Source organism: Rana temporaria, chromosome 1, assembly GCF_905171775.1.
Source record: "Rana temporaria chromosome 1, aRanTem1.1, whole genome shotgun sequence".
Classification (NCBI taxonomy): domain Eukaryota; kingdom Metazoa; phylum Chordata; class Amphibia; order Anura; family Ranidae; genus Rana; species Rana temporaria.
Genome location: NC_053489.1, coordinates 366,435,634 through 366,455,850, shown reverse-complemented (window position 1 = coordinate 366,455,850; position 20,217 = coordinate 366,435,634). Strand labels below are relative to the sequence as shown.

The 20,217-nt window shown below is 44.4% G+C and overlaps 1 protein-coding gene across 3 annotated transcripts in view; it reads left to right on the top strand.

Moving 5' to 3' along the window:
- The window catches only part of ATCAY (ATCAY kinesin light chain interacting caytaxin), a 100,055-nt gene extending 80,541 nt beyond the window's left edge, over nucleotides 1-19,514 (top strand). For all 3 annotated transcript variants that reach the window (XM_040322209.1, XM_040322213.1, XM_040322215.1), the window contains 3 exons: nucleotides 6,526-6,591; nucleotides 8,318-8,353; nucleotides 18,804-19,514. In XM_040322209.1, coding sequence (XP_040178143.1) covers nucleotides 6,526-6,591; nucleotides 8,318-8,353; nucleotides 18,804-18,837 — 136 coding nt within the window. In that variant the 3' untranslated portion in view covers nucleotides 18,838-19,514. The remainder of the gene's footprint in view (nucleotides 1-6,525; nucleotides 6,592-8,317; nucleotides 8,354-18,803) is intronic.
- Nucleotides 19,515-20,217: the final 703 nt, after the last annotated feature.

Here is a 20,217-nt window from a genome sequence, read left to right as displayed (position 1 = left end):
TATTAATCACTTGAAATTTTGTACATTAACATTCATGGATTATTTATATATTTCACAGTATTTATAGCAAATATAACTTATATTTATTTTTTAGCACTGCCATCTCACTCAGGTTTCACTAATGTAATTAGGGAAGAGCCAAACACCCCCCTGGTTTGGTTCGCACCAGAACATGCAAACAGGCAAAAAAATTGTGCGAACATGCGAACACAGTTTAAGTTTATGCAAGTTTTTGCCATAAAAAGTGTATGGGGACTCGGGTACTGCCCCAGGGGACATGTATCAATGCAATTTTTTTTAAAAGAATTACAGTTTTTTCCAGGAGCAGTGATTTTAAGAATGCTTAAAGTGAAACAATACAAATTTAATATTCCATTAAATATCGTTCCTGGTAGGGTCCCCTTAGGCCTCGTACACATGACCGGATCTATCCGCTGGAATTGATCCGCGGATCAGTTCCAGCGGACAAATCCGGTCGTCTGTACGGCCTAGCGGATATTTATCCGCGGAGATTCCTTTGGGCCTTACCATTTTTCAAGCGGATAGAAATTTCTTAGCATGCTAAGAAATCTATCCGCTTGAATCGGGACCAGCGGATTGATCGGGTGGTCTGTACAGACTCACCGGATCAATCCGTCCGCTCCCCTCCCTCGCATGCGTCGTAATGATTTGACGCATGCGTGGAAGTACTTACCTTCCAGCGTTGCGCACGTCGCCGCGACGCGGCGACGGCGCGACACGTCACCGCGGATGAATTCCGTGCGGATTTTGATCCGATGGCTTACAGTACAAGCCATCGGATCCAAATCCGGAGGAGGAATCTCCGGCGGACCGTTTCCAGCGGAGATCCACTCGTGTGTACGGGGCCTTAGTCTGCCTGTAAATTAGAGCATCAGTCTGATGTGTTTTACAGTCCTGCAGCAAAATGACATTTCTAAAGGAAAAAATTCATTCAAACTTGCTCATGGCTGTAATGTATTACCGGCTCCTGGTAATATAGATAAAAATCAAAGGAAAAAACAGCATGGGTCCTCCCTCCCCCCCTCCAGTCCATACCAGGCCCTTTGGGTCTGGTATGGATATTAAGGGAGACTCCATGCCAAAATGTAAAAAAAAAAACAGCGTGGGGTCCCCCCAAAATCTATACCATGCTCTTTCGGGTCTAGCATGGATTTTAAGGGAAACTCCACGCCACAATTTAAAAAAAAATTGGCGTGGGGTTCCCCCCCAAAATCCATACCAGACCCTTATCCAAGCACGTAGCCTGGAGGGCAAGAGGGGGGGGGGAGCAAACGACCCTCCTCCTGAACCATACTAGGTCACATGCCCTCAACATGGGGAGCCAGCTGCTCCCCATGTTATCAGTGCAGCTTGTTCGCTAGCTCGTTTCATTGCTCCCCTCTCAACTACCACTGTTCTCTCCTAAACTATCATTGTTCTCCACTCTGCTATAATTTCTCCCCTCTCCACTATCATGTCCCCCCAAAGCACCTTGTCCCCACAACCCTTGCCCGATGGTTGAGGGGATCTGTGAGTGGGGGGCTTATTGGAATCTGGAAGCCCCCTTTAACAACCTGAAGGGCCTGGTATGTATTTTGGGGGAGACCCCCACACCATTTTTTTTTTATAATTGGCGCGGGGTTCCCCTTAACCACTTCAATATACTGTTTTATAACACTGCCGGCACTGACTGAATATAGGGCCAGATCCACAAACAGCGGCGCAAATTAAGTTACTCAAAACTTATGTCATTTAAGTTAAGGCGCCCTAATTTTGTGTCGTAAGTGCCGTATCCACAGCGCATTTGCGTCCAAAATTGCGCAAGTGTAACTTAAATTCCGAGACGTAAGGCGGGGTTATTGCATGTGGGAAGGAAGTGGGCGTGCTTCATTGTAATGAGCCGTGACCCCATGCAAATGAAGAGCCGGCCGTACTGCGCATGCGCGCACGAATCTGCTTCTCACTGGGCATGTGCAGAACTTTGCTCGGCGCAATCAGTGAGATAGGAAAAAGGCCAAGTGTACTTAGTTTGAGGATCGCCCTGTGTATAAATAGCCCCAGACAAACACACTTCCCTTGCAAAAGTATATCCCTGTGTTACCCTTCCTAGAGCAAGTTGCTTCTGCTCTGTCGTTTGTTGGTGTGTGTTGGTGAGTTGTGTGTGAGATAACATTTTTGGAGGAGTAGTAGAGTGTAGTTGTAGTTGTTTTTTCCTAAGTGTATTTTCTGTTTTTTTTTTTTCTGAGTGTATTTTTTTTTTCCTGAGTGTATTTTCTGTTTGTTTTTTGCGTGTTTGTTTTTGAATTTGTAGTAGCTGTCTGCTTGTGTTTTTTGATATTTGTTTGTTTGTTGTGTGTGTATATTTGTTTGTTTGTTGTGTGTGTATTTTTGTTTGTTTGTTGTGTGTGTATTTTTGTTGGTGCTGAGTGGTGGCTGTGATGGCACCCAAGCACAGAAAATTAAATTTTTCTATGGTTGAGAAGCAAATACTTGCTCGGGGCATCGTCCAATATGGGCGATATTTACATGTCCCTGAGAGCCGGAACACCTCCCCGGCCCAAAGGAAGGCGATCATCCAAAAAATAACGGATCAGATCAATGCGGCGGGGGGGGGAGACGAGGCCACCAGTGGCATACAAAAGAAGATAAATGATCTTAAGAGCCTGGCCTGTGACAAGATGGCCAAGATCAATGCCCATGCCATGGGCACTGGAGGAGGCGCACCCTGCCCCATCAGGCTGAGTGAGGAGGAATGGGCAGTGGGCCGGTGTTTTCACCCACAGCAGGTGGTGGGCCTGCGTGGCTTTCAATCAGATTTTCCTGTGAGGACAGGTACGTTTTGGGTTTTTCTATCTGGTGATTAGCATGTGTGGGTGGGGGAAGGGAAGATGTGCCAAGTGTGTGGATCCTCAAACCTGTGATTGTTTTGTGTCCTCCACAGATGGCCAGGAGGTTGCAGGCCCATCAGGCCAGGCTGCTGCACCACCCCAAGGACAAGAGGCTGCTGAGGAGTCCCAAGAAGGGCAGGATTCCCCAGGGGAGGGGAGTGGCCACATCTCCCCTCATGAGGAGGTTGAGGGGGAGGAGGATGAGGGGGTGGAGGCTGATGAAGAAGATATGCAGATTGGCAGGGAAGTCCTTTTGGCCTCAGATTTGTTTACCCATGAGGCTACCCCTGAGGCTACCCCTGAGGCTGGCAGCAGTCAGGCCACCATCAGGGGTAACCCCTCCCCCAACAGGCCTCAACCCACAAGGGTCTCTCTCTCCCCTCCTCCCAGGCCACAAGCCTCAGCTCCAGCCAGGATGGCCACCCAGGAGACCAGGGATGTGGCCGAGCATCTGCAGAGGGACAATGCCCGGCAGACCCGCAATCTGGCTCAGATAAAACAGACAATGACCCAGATGGAGCACAGCCTGGGCAGAATGAGGCACTCACTCACTGATGTGGCCACAAACTCTGTGGCGGTCATAACCTGCATTTGCGACCTGCAGACCGCCACAACAGGCGTGGCCCAGGAGGTGTGCGCCCTGACCCAGGCTGTGCAGGACAATACCCGGGCTGTCCAGGCCAATACGGCTGCCATGACTGTGTGCCTGAATAGGATAGCAGTGGCCTTGGAGGGCAGGCCAGCAACAGGACAGTCACCAGGGGAGGCTCCTCCTTCCCCTGCTTCCCCCCCCCCCAGGAGCCTCCCCTGGTTGGCCGTGGCCATGCCCGTGGCAGGCCCAGGCGAAGCTCCTGCCGCCGAGATTACGTTTTGGGGCTACTTTTGTTTTTGTTTTTTTATTATTTTTTTAATTATACTGTATTTATGATTTGGTTTATGTGTGTGAATGATGTATGAATGTGGGGATGGGCATTCCTGATTAAATAAGGGTCTCACCCTCAGTTTTGGTGGAGTAGGGATCCCCAGGACCAGGAAGAAGTGATCCCAGGTCCCTGAATGGTGTATGAATGCACAGTGACATAATTGGAGCCGTGGCGGGGCGTTACTGCTCCCAAATACCATTGGGGGGGTACTTGGATCTAATCCAATTAGATGTGCATGTGATGTGTCTGTGCTAGGGACCACAGTGGTGTGCATTCATGCATTCTCATTGTGACATAATTAATGTGTGTGTTTACTGTGCAAAGATGCATTCTGCAAGGCGTCTCCTGGCTGCTGTTCCCTCAGAAGAGGGGGTACCCTGGGTTACTAAAGTCACTAGTATATGCGCATGGATGCCCCTGGCATGTTGGCATACAGATTGTTGTCCTGCAAGTGTGTGTGCTCAGCTCTTCCTTAATGGTGTTGCTTTAGCTGACATTTACGGCAATAAAATTGTGTAAATTTAGGGCTGCTTTTATAAAGTGTAATTTTACACCATGAAACTAACAGAAGCGCACAGGGCGTAATCTACGCCGCACACACTTAATTTTGTGGATCGCCTTATCTCCCTCATTTGCATGTTTGCCTATCAAAACAGCGGCGTGTCTAGCGTATTTTGCGCTCGGAGAAGCGGTGGTGTAATTTTTTTAGGTAGGACGGAAATAAGTAGATTTCAGGCGTAACTCGTTTTGAGGATCAGGCGCAAAAATACGCGCGGCGCAAATTTCAATTACGCCGCGTATTTCGAGTTAAGTCGGCGCATCTGCTTTGTGGATCTGGCCCATAGAGTCTACACTGATAATCTAGTCTACACTAAATGCACAATATATACTAAATACATATATACATATATATTAAATACACTGCCTGCACGCCACTAACTGACCTGCCTGACAATTCTAGCTCAATCTATCTCTGTTCACGTGTGTACACGGCCGCTATGTAATGCCGCATACAGAGGGTCGTTTTTTGTGATAGAAAAAAACGACGATTTATGTGATGAAAAAAAACGAAGTTTTTCAAACTTTCAACGATCATACACACCATCGTTTTTTCCAAAAGCTCTAGCAAAGCGCGGTTACGTTCAGCACGTACGACGGCACTCTGTTCCATTCAAACTCGCGTCCTAACTTGCTTCTGAGCATGCGCGGGTTTAAAAACGTTGTTTTAAACGTCGTTTTAGCCTACACACGGTCATTTTTTATGACACAGAAAACAACGTTTTGAAAAACGACACAATAGCATGCTTCAATTTTTTAAAACGACGTTTTCCCCACACACGTCATTTTAATTGACGTTTTTAAAAACGTCGTTTTTTTTCATCACATAAAGTGATGGTGTGTACGCGGCATTAGACCTATTGCCAGATTCAGAGAGACTTAGGCTGGCGTATCAGTAGATACGCCAGCCTAAGTCTGAATGTGCACCCGCGCTAATTTAAGCGTATTCTGGTAACCAGATACGCTTAAATTAGGCTCAGATACGAGTGGCGTAAGTGTCTTACACCCTCGTATCCTAAAGTGTAATTTTTAGGCTGACCGCTAGGTGGCGCTTCCATTGCGGTCGGCGTAGAATATGTAAATCAGTAGATACGCCTATTCACGAACGTACGCCCGGCCGACGCAGTACAGATACGCCGTTTACATAACGCATTAGCGGCCTAAAGTTATTCCATCGAATAGATGGAATAGTAATGTTAAGTATGGCCGCCGTTTCCTCGTCGAAATTCGAAAATTTTACGTTGTTTGCGTAAGTCGTCCGTGAATAGGGATTTACGTTGTTTACGTCCACGTCGAAATCAATAGGCCCGTGCGGCGGACTTAGCCGCAATGCACACTGGGAAATGTAGGCGCACGGCGCATTGCGCAGTTGCAAAAAAACGTCAATCACGTCGGGTCAAGCCTAATTATCATAAAACACGCCCCCTCAGCCAAATTTGAATTAGGCGCCCTTACGCCCGCCCGCTTTAGACTACGCCGCCGTAACTTAGCAGGCAAGTACATTGTGATTCATGTACTTGCCTCGCTAACTTACGGCGGCGTAGCCTAAATGCCTTAAGCTACGCTGCCGCAAGTATGCGCTCGCCATTCCTGAATCTAGCTATTAGTCCCACTGAGCCATGATTGGCCAAAGGCACCCTGCCTTTTGCCAATTATGGCTCTTGCAGCAGTGCACACTGTGATTGGCCAAAGCATGCAGGTCAGGTGCATGCTTTGGCCATTCATCAGATGTCAATGCACTGCATTATGCCGCGTTACGCAACGCTCAAATTTCCCACGAACGCCCATATGTTTGGTTCGTTTGCGAGCAAACAAACACCCGATGTTCGAGTCAAACTTTGACTCGAACTGTGGGCTCATCCCTAAATATGATACATAGGCATCTCATAGCTGCTTTATATACATACAAGTTTTTAAAAGGAAGCACAGGAGATTATTTTATTTTTATAGAATCCACAACATGAAAGATTGAGATTTTTTAGGTAACTTTATATTGGATTGTCAAAACTATTGTTTGTATTGCTATTATAAATGTTATACAATTAAATCGTATGCTGTGACCATAACGTTGCTTTAAGTCACTTGTCCTCTAATTGCTCAACATCAGCATTTGGACTCATTATATGTTAAAAAAAAATGTATCCTTTAAATTGCAGTATTTTTGTTGAAAAAGCGTCAGGAGAAACAGAAAATTTCCCAATGTACCATGCAGCCGCTACCAGGTATGTATCTTTACTATGCGATATTTACTGTATATCTACCTGTTTTTTGGAAAATAGAATAAAAAAAGTTCTATATACATTTTCATCATGTGCTGCAGATCAGACCACTCAGTTCTGTAACCTAAATGGTATGGAAAAATCATTCAAAATGTCATGGTAATTATGCATATATATTAAGTTATATATTAAGTTATATAAAATGTACCCAGAATTCCCAATAGAGGGCATATTTGCAGAAACATTTCTAGGATACGTTCCAGTCTGCCTGTCCAGAGAGTTTTCTAATCATTGAACTGGTCAAAAGGTGATATTGGGGCCTCTCATTTGGTTCGGAAAAATGCTGCATGTGGAGCCAATGCCTCATCCTGTGGTGTACACTACACCCATTATTGTCACAGAGTGGGTTACCAAATCAACCTGCTATTTTGATTAAGATGCCACATCATCAATGGCATTATTGCACCTTTTTGGGCTTAAAGTATTACTGAAATAAAAACAAAGTATATTTTCAAATATGGGAAAATTATAACATGAAAGTATTATGCCGCGTACACACACGACCGTTTTTCGGGTTAAAAAAATTATGTTTTTAAGGGTCTAGAAAAAACAACGTTTATTTCAACCCGATCATTAAAACGGCCTTGCCTACACACCATTGTGAAAAAAAAATGCTTTAGCAAAGCACGGTGACGTACAACACGCACGACGGCACTATAAAGAGGAAGTTCCATGCGGATGGTGCCACCCTTTGGGCTGCTTTAGCTGATTTCTTGTTACTAAAAGACGATTTGCGATTTTCAGTCTGTTACTGCGTGATGAATGTGCTTACTCCATTACGAACGGTAGTTTTACCAGATCATAACTTGCTTCTGAGCATGCGCAGGTTTTTCACGTTGTTAAAGCCCACACACAACCATTTTATACAACCTTAAAAACGACAACGTTAAAAACGTTGTAAAAAAATAGAGCATGTTCTAAATTTTTAATGGCCATTTTTTTAGATCGCGAAAAATGCTCTGAAGCCCAGACACGATCATTTTTAATGACATAAAAAAAAAACTTTATTTTTTAAAACCCGAAAAACTGTCGTGTCTACGCGGCATAAGAGCCAATGTCAGATTGTTCTTGTCTGTATTTCTGCTGATGCAATTCACCCTCTATGTCCTGATGACCATTGTCACAAGTACAGAAAACCCCATATTTTAAAGTTGTCACCAGCACAGGATAAGAACCCAAATCTTTGAATAGGGACACTTGATACTGATAACACCTTTCAAAGGAGAGATTACAACTCACTTTTGGAGGATTTTCACTGACTATTGTTTCTCCAGAACAGGAAAAAAAAAGGAAAATCTCCCCAAGGACCCCTACTAAAGGAAAAGTGTTTTTATCCATCACCACTCTAACCAAAAACAAATTAATTTTTTAATGAGGATATCTTCCCGTACCAATAGACATAATAGTCCTCTTATGTCTGTGGGTGACTGAAGGTAGCTTACAGTTCAGAATTTTGAATATATATATCCCCATCTTGCCCTCCTATTTAAAGTTAACAGTTTTCGCTCTCTGACAATCAGATAAACAATGTTTTATGCACTACAAATTTTACTGCAAATTATGCAAATAGGAATGTGACAAAATGCAAGTCCATTCTTTATGCTACATTCCTGATACACCATTTAAAGCTTTGGCTGATTTTAAGCTTTTATTTTTTATTGTGTCCCAGGGAAGAAGAAAGGGAGGAAAAGGTTGAAACAACAAGGTATTGACATAATTTACAATATTAAAGAATACGTTTTATGTTCCATGTATACATGAATTGTTTGCAGAAACTATTACATTTAGATTGGCACGATTAGAACAGTTTGTTTTGCTTCCTTGCAAACCCTTGCATATACCCACTAAAGGGACTAAACTCATGTGATATACAGAGATGAAAAAAATTATCCTACATAAATTGTGCCTGTTTATCTGCAGCCTTCTCTCCCACTCAATGGCGTACTAAGCAGGGGGCAGGCCGCACCGGGTGCCACACACTGGGGGGGGGGTGTCAGGCCGACGACCCCCCCCCCTCCAAGGGTGCTGTGTAATGTAAGGGTTCCAGAGATGCAGGGTGCTGTATAATTTAAAGGGGTCCAGAGATGCAGGGTGCTGTGTAATGTAAGGGGTCCAGAAGTGCAGTGTAATGTAAAGGGGTCCAGAGATGCAGGGTGCTGTGTAATGTAAAGGGGTGCAGGGTGCTGTGTAATGTAAAGGGGTCCAGAGGTGCAGGGTGCTGTGTAATGTAAGAGGTCCAGAGATGCAGGGTGCTGTGTAATGTAAGGGGTCCAGAGATGCAGGGTGCTGTGTAATTTAAAGGGGTCCAGAGGTGCAGGGTGCTGTGTAATGTAAAGGGGTCCAGAGGTGCAGGGTGCTGTGTAATGTAAAGGGATCCAGAGATGCAGGGTGATGCGTAATGTAAGGGTTCCAGAGGTGCAGGGTGCTGTGTAATGTAAAGGGGTCCAGAGGTGCAGGGTGCTGTGTAATGTAAAGGGATCCAGAGATGCAGGGTGATGTGTAATGTAAGGGGTCCAGAGATGCAGGGTGCTATGTAATGTAAAGGGGTCCAGAGGTGCAGGGTGCTGTGTAATGTAAAGGGGTCCAGAGGTGCAGGGTGCTGTGTAATGTAAAGGGGTCCAGAGATCCAGGGTGCTATGTAATGTAAAGAGGTCCAGAGGTGCAGGGTGCTGTGTAATGTAAAGGGGTCCAGAGGTGCAAGGTGCTGTGTAATTTAAAGGGGTTCAGAGGTGCAGGGTGCTGTGTAATGTAAGGGGTCCAGTGATGCAGGGTGCTGTGTAATGTAAATGGGTCCAGAGGTGCAGGGTGCTATGTAATGTAAAGGTGTCCAGAGGTGCAGGGTGCTGTGTAATGTAAAGGGGACCAGTGGTGCAGGGTTCTGTGTAGTGTAAAGGGGACCAGTGGTGCAGGGTGCTGTGTAATGTAAAGGGGTCCAGAGGTGCTGTGTAATGTAAAGGGGTCCAGAGATGCAGGGTGCTGTGTAATGTAAAGGGGTTCAGAGGTGCAGGGTGCTGTATAATGTATAGGGGGTCCAGAGGTGCAGGGTGCTGTGTAATGTAAAGGGGTGCAGTGTAATGTAAAGGGGTCCAGAAGTGCAGGGTGCTGTGAAATGCCGTAAAGGGGTCCGTGGTGCAGTTGTGGAGAGGGGGGTACACAGTAGTGACAAAGAGATATTGAAGGATGCAGGGGGAACAGTGGGGTGTTTTTACATTTTACCGTGGGGGGGTACCAGATATTGGATCCACCCCGGGTGCCAAATGTTCTAGGTATGCCCCTGCTCCCACTAAAGACTTCTAAATCAAACAGATAAAGGTATTTTTCTCAGCTCCAGGAGGCAGGGCAGGGATCTGATGTGACTACACAGAATAGTAATCGGAGACCTGAGTTGAGAAAAAGGACACACCCTCATCTACTGTACTACAAAGTCTATTAGGGAAACATACAAATCTGAGGCTGTCAATCACCTGCTGTGTGATGGGGGGGAGGCAGGCAGGCAGGCAATCTCCTGAGATTGTCTGGTGTCAACATAACCAGAGGTGACTTATGCAGATAGCAGAGGAAGGAGACAGCAGAGAGAAATCACATCCTTTGCTTTATATTGAGGCAAGTACTGTAACAGGCGCTCCTCGCGCCGTCGTAATGCGTTCCACGCTGGAACGCATACAGCGACCGCGCAATGACATCATCGCCCGGCACCACGTGGAACGTGGAAGTGCGCCGCAATTCACGGCGGTTTTCTTGAATCAGTGCATATGCACTGCACCTGCCTTTACCCTATAAACAGAGTGGTGTGCAGAATGCACACCGTTTTATTTTTGTCAGCCGTAGCTCGGCCACGCTACAATCATTGGTGCGATCGCTCCCCAGGCTGCAAACTGCACCAAGCTGCAACTCCAGCATTTCTGCTGTTACCCTGACTGCTTCTGACTGCCATTGCTGGGGACAACCTTAGAGAGCTTCCTTGCGGACACCCTACACTATGAAATCCCTTGTTGCTACACTGAAGCCCTGCAAACAGAAAAGTAGCAATTGTTTCACTTGTAGTACTATAGAAAGATCTGCTGCATATATTCCTCCTAAAACAATTGCTGTTATTTATTATGGCTTGTAGCTATTAACATACTATTTGGGACTAACTGTTGTGCCTATGGCTGTTTACTGAGGAACATCTTAAAGGGACATCTTCTCTCAAAATTACCTGAGCTAGTTATCTTTACAATTCCTATTTACTACGTGCTTGACATAAGTGTTATTTGTTTATGGGCCTTGTCCTAACTTGCTGAACATGTTGGGCCGGATTCATAAAGTCCGGCGTAAATTTGTGCAGGGGTAGCGTATCTCAGATACGCTACACTGCCGTAACTTAGTGAGGCAGGTTCTGTATTCAGAAAGAACCTGCGCCCTAAGTTAAGGCGGCGTAGCGTATGTGGCCCGGCGTAAGCCCGCAGAATACAAAATTTCCATGCAGTGGGCGTGTTGTATGGTAATGAAGGCTGACCCTACGTAAATGACGTTTTTGACTAACGGCGCATGCACCGTCCGTGAACGTATCCCAGTGCGCATGCTCCCAATTACGCCGCAAATAGTCAATGCTTTCGACGTGAACGTAACTTACGTACAGCCCCATTCACGGACGACTTATGCAAATGACGTAAAATACGACGCTGTTCGTACGTTTCCGACGTCCATACCTAACATGATTTACCCCTGCTTTATGAGGGGTAACTTTACGCCGGAAAAAACCTTATGTAAACGACGTAAAAAAATGCGCCGGGCGTATGTACGTTTGTGAATCGGCGTATCTACCTAATTTGCATATTCCTTGCGTAAATCTACGGAAGCGCCACCTAGCGGCCAGCGTAAATATGCAACTAAGATACGACGGCGTAAGAGGCTTACGCCAGTCAGATCTTAGCAAAATTCCGGCGTATATTGTTTTCTGAATACAGAAAAACGATACGCCGGCGCATCCTAGCAGTTACGCGGCGTAACTTCTTTCTGAATCCGGGCCCTTCACTCTAACTTTTCTATGCTAAGGGTTGATGGTATTTCATACCAACTCCCTTACTGCCCTAATGCATTTCTATATCTTTAAGTGATATGATGTAAAGAACCCCCAAACTCCTGTTTGCGTGGAGTGACGCCTGGGGTCCTGTACTGATAATCACTTGCATATACAGTAGGTGCACGCGATTATTGTGTCAATCTCGCTCCCTTTCTCGGCGAGATTGAGCACCTACGAGCCCCATCGCGGGAGCCAGCGCCGAGCTGGCTTGCCGCGATGGAGACAGAGCCGTCATAGAAGCGACGGGAGATCCGACTTGGATTCCCGCCAATTCTACACGTGTGCGGCGTTTGTTATGAATCCTGAGGGGGAAGTCCCCGCCGGATTTTAAATAAAAATTCGGCATGGGTTCCCCCCTCAGGAGCATACCGGGCCCTTAGGTCTGTTATGGGTTGTAAGGAGAGCCCCCCTACGCCGAAAAAAACGGCGTAGGGGGTCCCCCTACAATCCATACCAGACCCGTATCCAAAGCACGCTACCCGGCCGGTCAGGAAAGGAGTGGGGACGAGCGAGCGGGGGGGGTTGGGTGCTCTGGGGCAGGGGGGCGCACTGCGGGGACAGTCCCATCATGCTCTGGTACCTACCCATGTGATACCTACCCACGTGGTACCTACCGGAGCATGATGGGACTGTGAGGCCTATATAAATCCGATGCAAGCCACGCACCCGCCATTGCAGCGAGAAGAGGCGACGTGTCAGCATCGGGAGAAGAGAAGAAGAGAAGACGTCACAGCACAGCGGCCTGAAGGGAGAAGTAGAAGACGTCACAGAACAGCGGAAGAAGAGGAGAAGACGTCACAGAACAGTGGAAGAAGGAGAAGGCACCGGACAGCGGGAGGAAGAACCGGGGTGCGCCGAGTCAAGAGCGGAGAGCGGCGAACATAGAAGAAGACCCCCCAGAGCGGAGAAGACGTCACAGAAGAGCGGTGAAGTCCCCGGAGAGCAGGAGAAGACCCCCGGAAATCGGAAGAAGAAGCTCCCCCTGGTAAAAGAGCTAAAGAAGACAGGGGGAGCCTCCGGAGCAGACTAATAAAATATTTTAATACCCTGTGTTTTTTATTTGTGTTTTTACCACTTTTCCTCCAGGTGAATGGGTAGGGGTACGATGTACCCCATATCCATTCACTTAGGGTGGGGGGCCGGTATCTGGGGGCCCCCTTATTAAAGGGGGCTCCCAGATTCCGATAAGCCTCCCGCCCGCATACCCCGACAACCAACGGCCAGGGTTGTCGGGAAGGGGCCCTGTCCTCATCAACATGGGGACAGGGTGCTCTGGGGTGGGGGGGGCCCCGCAGTGCGCCCCCCTGCCCCAGAGCACCCAACCCCCCCATGTTGAGGGCATGCAGCCTGGTACAGCTCAGGGGGGGGGGGGCGCTCGCTCGTCCCCACTCCTTTCCTGGCCGGCCGGGTAGCGTGCTTTGGATACGGGTCTGGTATGGATTGTAGGGGGACCCCCTACGCCGTTTTTTTCGGCGTAGGGGGGCTCTCCTTACAACCCATAACAGACCTAAGGGCCCGGTATGCTCCTGAGGGGGGAACCCATGCCGAATTTTTATTTAAAATCCGGCGGGGACTTCCCCCTCAGGATTCATAACAAACGCCGCACACGTGTAGAATTGGCGGGATTCCAAGTCGGATCTCCCGTCGCTTCTATGACGCGCACGTTGGAATGTGCTGTCACTATTCCAGTGAGTGCGAGATGTCGGCGAGATGTCGGCACCATGTCGCCGAGAATCAGCGCGATGCTGTCGTGCTAAAAACACAATATCACAAACACCTACTGTAGAAGTGCATTGGAAACTTCAACTATATGCTATAATTATAAACGCTAAGCTCTGGTCGCATGTTGTAATGCGTCCAACCTTAGTAGCTCAACGCCTTTCTTTATGTGACAGAGAGATGATGTAGAGAACCCCCAAACTCCTGTTTGCGTGGAGTGACGCCTGGGGTCCAATACTGAATTCTCACATAGAGAAGTGCATTGAAATCCTTGCTAACCACAGTTGTGGTTCACTCCATTCGCCAGAACTGTTACAGAATAATAGAACCATATCATGAACCCAGCAGAACTTGCAAACCATGTTGTCACCCTCGCTCAAAGGGTAGACGCTCTTGCTCAAACTGAACAAAATCTACAAGCAGAAAATCAGGCCTTGCAAGATTTAGTTGCCCTCACCCCAAATTTGCCTCGTCTCCCCCCTGAACCAAAGGTTAACCCACCTCCTCTTTTTTCTGGTGATCGAAAGACCTATAGAGAGTTCATTAATGCGTGTAAATTAATGTTTGAACTTCGCCCTCGCACTTTTCCCAATGATAGGATTAAGGTGCTTACCCTTATATCCTATTTAATTGGTGAATCTCGTGCTTGGGCAAATACCTACCAAGAAAAAGAGGATCCAATCCTAAATTTCTGCCAACAATTTCTAGCAACTATGTCTTTGCTGTATGATGACTTCAATAAGCAGCTCACTGCTGAAAATGCAATTAGGAATCTCAAACAAGGTAGACGACCAGTTGAGGACTTTATAGCGGAATTCCAGAGGTGGGCCATTGAAACTGAGTGGAATGATGTCACTCTGCATAACCAATTTTGCCTCGGCCTTTCCGAACCACTCAAGGATGAGTTAGCTAGAGCAGATCTCCCTCCTACTCTTAATGACATCATACAACGTTCGATCACTATAGATCGTAGGTTAAGAGAGAGACAAGCTGAACGTCAATCAAGTCCAATAACATCTGCCCCTATGCCTCAAAAATTGAGTTTGATTCCCTTTGATGAAAAAATGGATATTGGAGCTAAACGTGCCCCACTTACCTCATCTGAAAGAGTCCGTCGTCGCTCATTGAATCTTTGCCTTTATTGTGCCTCATCGGACCATGCCATCTCTTCTTGTCCTCTTGTAAAAAAGAAAAAGGACGAACGTAAGCCAATCCACCTTTGCAAATTGTCTCGTTCTGTTTCTAAACATGCCCCTTATATCTTTTTACTTCTTTTTTTACAGTGGGATCAAGTTAGAATTCCTGTTAAGGCTATGTTGGATACAGGCGCATGTGGTAACTTCATCGATTCAGGCCTTGTTTCTTCACAAAAAAATCTGAAAAATTATCTCCTCTTTCTGTGAGTTTTATCGATGTAACAACTTCTGCATCTGGACCTATCTTATACCAAACTCAACCTTTATTGACTATTGCTGGAGATAATCATAGTGAATTTTTGACCTATGATGTTATTCCGTCTCCTCTATTCCCTGTTGTTTTGGGGGTTACCTTGGCTTAAATTGCATATGCCAACCTTTCTTTTGGATCAAGCAACTGTACTTCTGCACTTACCTTACTGTAAAAAGACTTGTTATCAAGTTGCTCCATTGCTTCATCTTGCCCCTCAAGAGATACCATTTCAGTACCTTGAATTCTCTGATGTATTCAGTGAGAAGAATGCGGAGACATTGCCTCCACATAGGATATATGACTGTCCCATTGAATTATTGCCAGGTACCCCTATACCGACGGGTAGGATTTATTCTCTTTCCCAACCTGAACTTCAACATTTAAAGAAATATTTACAGGATAATCTAAAAAAGGGTTTCATTAAACCTTCTACTTCTCCTGCCAGTGCTGGTATGTTTTTTGTTACAAACAAAGATGGTAGCCTCAGACCTAGACTATCGAGCCTTAAATAAAGTCACAGTGAAGAATCGCTATCCTCTTCCACCTATTCCCGAATTGATTGAAAGACTATAGGCTTCTACCGTATTCACTAAACTCGTTCTCAGAGGAGCTTATAATTTGATTCGTATTAAATCAGGTGATGAATGGAAGACTGCATTCCGCACACGTTATGGATTCTTCGAATATACCGTCATGCCTTTTGGGTTGTGTAATGCTCCAGCAACCTTCCAAAGCTTTGTGAATGATATTTTCAGAGACCTTCTCGACATATGCGTAAGTTGTATACTTGGATGACATACTCATTTACTCAGATGACTTGATGCAACATCGGAAACATGTCAGATGGGTACTTGCAAGACTTAGAGCTCATGCCTTATACGCCAAACTTGAATAATGTGTCTTTGAACAAACTACTATTTCCTTCCTTGGCTTTGTCATTTCTCCAAAAGGAATACAGATGGATCAGTCCAAAGTGACTTGCATTTTGAATTGGACTACACCTACTTGTAGAAAGGCTATACAGAGTTTTTGGGCTTCACTAACTTCTACAGAAAGTTTATAAAACATTTCTCTTTATTGGTGAAAACACTTACTCAGCTTACCAGCTCATTAGTAAAATTCACCTGGTCAAAAGCTGCCCAAAACGCCTTTTAACAATTAAAACATCGCTTTACCACAGCTCCAATCCTTCACCTTACCAATTCTAATTATCATTTTGTATTGGAAGTTGATGCGTCACAATGCGCTCTAGGCGCAATCCTTTCTCAGCGTTCTGCTCCTGATTCACCACTTCATCCTGTTGCATTTCTCTCAAAAACTTTGAATACAGCTGAATGTAACTATCCTATTGGTGAAAAAGAGTTGCTTGCAATTAAATGCGCCTTGGAGAAATGGAGACACTTACTAGAAGGATCATTACATCCCATAATGATTTATACTGATCATCGTAATCTACAATACCTTAAGTCTAACAAAACCCTCTCCTCTAGACAGCTACGTTGGAGTCTCTTTTTAGATAGATTTGATTTTTTGATTACCTACAGGCCTGGCGCAAAAAATGGAAAAGCAGATTCTCTTTCTAGACTTTCAGAACCTGTTGAAGAACTTCCTCCTCCATACCTTCTTATTCCTTCTCATAAGTTTATGCTTGCTAATCTCAATCTAAAACAGTTACTTAAACAACGTTTGAAAATGCAAGTTTCTACTATGCCTCATGGCATAGATGCCATGAGGCATAGTAGCAGAGGCATAACGCAAGATGAAGCAGGGTTCTTTTACAAGCATACTCAACTTTTTATTCCTACTTCTATTGTTATCCATATATTAAAAGTTCTACATGATGCTCCCCTAGCTGGCCATCCTGGAATAGAAAAAAACACTGATCTTATCCAACGTTATTTCTGGTGGCCTAACATGACTAGCACCATAAAAGATTAAGTATCGACCTATGAGGTCTGTATAAGATCCAAACATGAAAGAAGACCACCTTTTGGATTGCTGATGTCCTTACCTATTCCTACAAAACCTTGGGAAGCATTGTCCATGGATTTCATTGTTGAATTGCCTCCTTCCAATGGATATAACACCATCATGGTAACAGTTGATATGCTTACTAAAATGGCTAATTTTGTCCCTCTTAGGCCCTGTACACACGATCAGTCCAAACTGATGCAAACGGACTGAGGTTCAGTTTCATCAGTCCAAACCTACCATGTGTATGGCCCATCAGACTTTTGTCCTTCAGTCCAAAGTTTTAGAACTTGCTTTAAAATCGGACTGATGGACTGATGACCGATCGGTCAAAACCGATGGTTAGTACGCAAAAGCATCGGTTCAAAACCTGCGCATTCTCAGAATCAAGTCGACGCATGCTTGGAAGCATTGAACTTCGTTTTTTTCAGCACGTCATTGTGTTTTACGTCACCGCGTTGGACTCGATCGGATTTTGAACTGATGGTGTGTAGGCACATCAGACCATCAGTCCGTTTTTATCAGTTTGGACTGATGGTGTGTACAAGGCCTTAAGAAACTACCTTCTTCTAAAGAAACAGCGTAAAACTTTACTTGATCATCTTAATAAATTACATGATGTTCCTTCACGCCTGGTTTCTGACAGAGGTTTCCAATTTGTTTCGAAATTCTGGAAGGCCCTGTGTCATATTCTCCAAATAAACCATAGATACTCCAGTGGATATCATCCTCAAACAAATGGACAGACAGAACGAGTAAACCAATGTCTTGAACAATATCTCAGATGTTATTGTACCCATCTTCAACATAACTGGTCTACCCTTCTCCCTCTCGCTGAATTTTCCTACAATAATTCAACTAGTTTGCGGTAAAATCGCGGTAAAATAGCGGTGTTTTACCGCGATTTTAACGCTCCGCTATAGGCGTATCCAGTGTGAAAGCAAGAGCCCACAGCGTAGCACTCGTTGCATGTCACTGGAGAGCACATTGAACACATTTTATAAGTGGTCAGAAACTTGTAAATAACTCATGAAAGAATAAAGTTACGTTAAAACCAACCATTGTTTTTCTTGTGAAATTCCCAATAAGTTTGATGTGTCACATGACCCTCTTACTATTGAAAAAAACAAAAGTAGGATTCAAAATGGCCGACTTCAAATGCCATGGTCACCACCCATCTTGAAAAGTTTCCCCCCTCACATATACTAATGTGCCACAAACAGGAAGTTAATATCACCAACCATTCCCATTTTATTAAGGTGGATCCATATAAATGGCCCACCCTGTACTTGGGACTAACTGTCGTGCCTATGGCTGTTTTTCTGAGGAACATCTTAAAGGGACATCTTCTCTCAAAATTACCTGAGCTATATTTGCCTCTCATATGCAACTATTAGTTGTCTTTACAATTCCTATTTACTACGTGCTTGACATAGGTGTTATTTGTTTATGGGCCTTGACCTAACTTGCTGAACATGTTCACTCTAACTTTTCTATGCTAAGGGTTGATGGTATTTCATACCAACTCCCTTAGTGGCCTAATGCATTTCTATATGTTTAAGTGATATGATGTAAAGAACCCCCAAACTCCTGTTTGCGTGGAGTGACGCCTGGGGTTCCGTACTGATAGTGACTTGCATATAGTGGATTGGAAACTTCAACTATATGCTATAATTTTAGCTCAACGCCTTTCTTTATGTGAGAGAGAGATGATGTAGAGAACCCCCAAACTCCTGTTTGCGTGGAGTGACACCTGGGGTCCAATACTGAATTCTCACATAGAGAAGTGCATTGAAATCCTTGCTAACCGCAGTTGTGGTTCACTCCGTTCTCCAGAGCTGTTACAAGTACACACTATAGAAGGATGTGCTTTTTGTATTTTTTATTTCAGAGATTTACAACCACTTTAATGTTAAAGCTGAAGATTAATTTAAGTATTTTTCTGTTCCAGCTTTCCACAATCTGATGATCCAGTTTGTAAATGAATCATTCCATAGACTTCAATACAACTTCTCGGCATGAAATAAACCTTTGTAAAAGATTCCTGCTGCATCTTCCAGTCTGAACCTCCATTTTAAAAGGCAACACTGAGCCTTAAACCTTCTTATTGTCCAAGATCTTCCTTTGGTGCACTGTTTGTTCTGTGAATAATTTTCCCCATCACACAATTACATCATAATTTCTCTCTTCATGGGTAAAAAGGAAAAGCTTTTCAAGGGGTACTTATTTACAACATTATGTGTAATTTAAAATTCTATGTGAGAGAAATGCTAGCCATCTGCATCTAGTGAAAGCTGTACATGCAGGCACGATCAGACTGGTAGAGGATCTTTCTTGTAAAAGACACTTTGAAATACATACCCAAGCTATTGAAAAGGCTACAGAAGGAGAAAGAGAATAACAACATCATTGTTATTTATATTACCATTGGAACTACTGAAGAGAGAAAAAATGATTATTAAAAACATTTTGATTATCGTGAATAATTTCAGAATGGAAACATAACCCAGGGCTTTCAAAGTTTAAATTATCACGATCCCAATAGAAGAACAGCCTGAGGGGAGGATGGTCTCATCCCACACTTGTGAAGAAAAAACAAACAAAGTAAGGTGTAAGTTTATCTTGTACTAAATACAGGTAAATAAACAATCCTACAATGGAAGGAAGTAGTGTGAGCAGAGCAAACAGGAGTGAAAAGTAAAACAGACTACATACTGTAAACCAAGCTACAACACTAAAGGGCAACTTTGAGCAATGCTAGACACAAAAAAAAGTTTAATTATGGCTTAATACATGGTTTGGGTAACTTAAAACTGCTTACAGCAATACTGGATGATGAGATACAAGATTCAGCAAGATTTAGGATTCAGCTATAAAACACCAGGAAATAGAATTTAAGATGCAAAATGCAATGATAAGGGGTAATGCAAACAAAATACATAGGCACATGAACAAGGGAGAGAATGGCTAATTAGGCATGTAGTAGGTTGCAGGGAGATACATGTTGGTAAGCAGCGAAAGCAGGTTCTTAAAACAACATTGCCAAAAGGAAACAACAAGCTGTGTATCGGCAATGATAAATATAATGTAAGAATAAAAAGGCAATACAGTTAAAATATGCAGTATATCATAGAGTGCAGTTTCGCTTTATAAAAGCTGGGTTTAGGAAAAAATTACAGCATTTGAGGACATGGTAATACATAATATACAGAACATTAAAAATAAATGCAGTACAATAAAAAATTAGTAAGGGATCAGTCTACCCAACACTAACATATTGGTTTTGATGGAAGCTGGTGCACTGTAATATTTGAAAGACTCCACAGCTTACCGCAGCATGAAAATATCTATCCTGCCCTATAAGT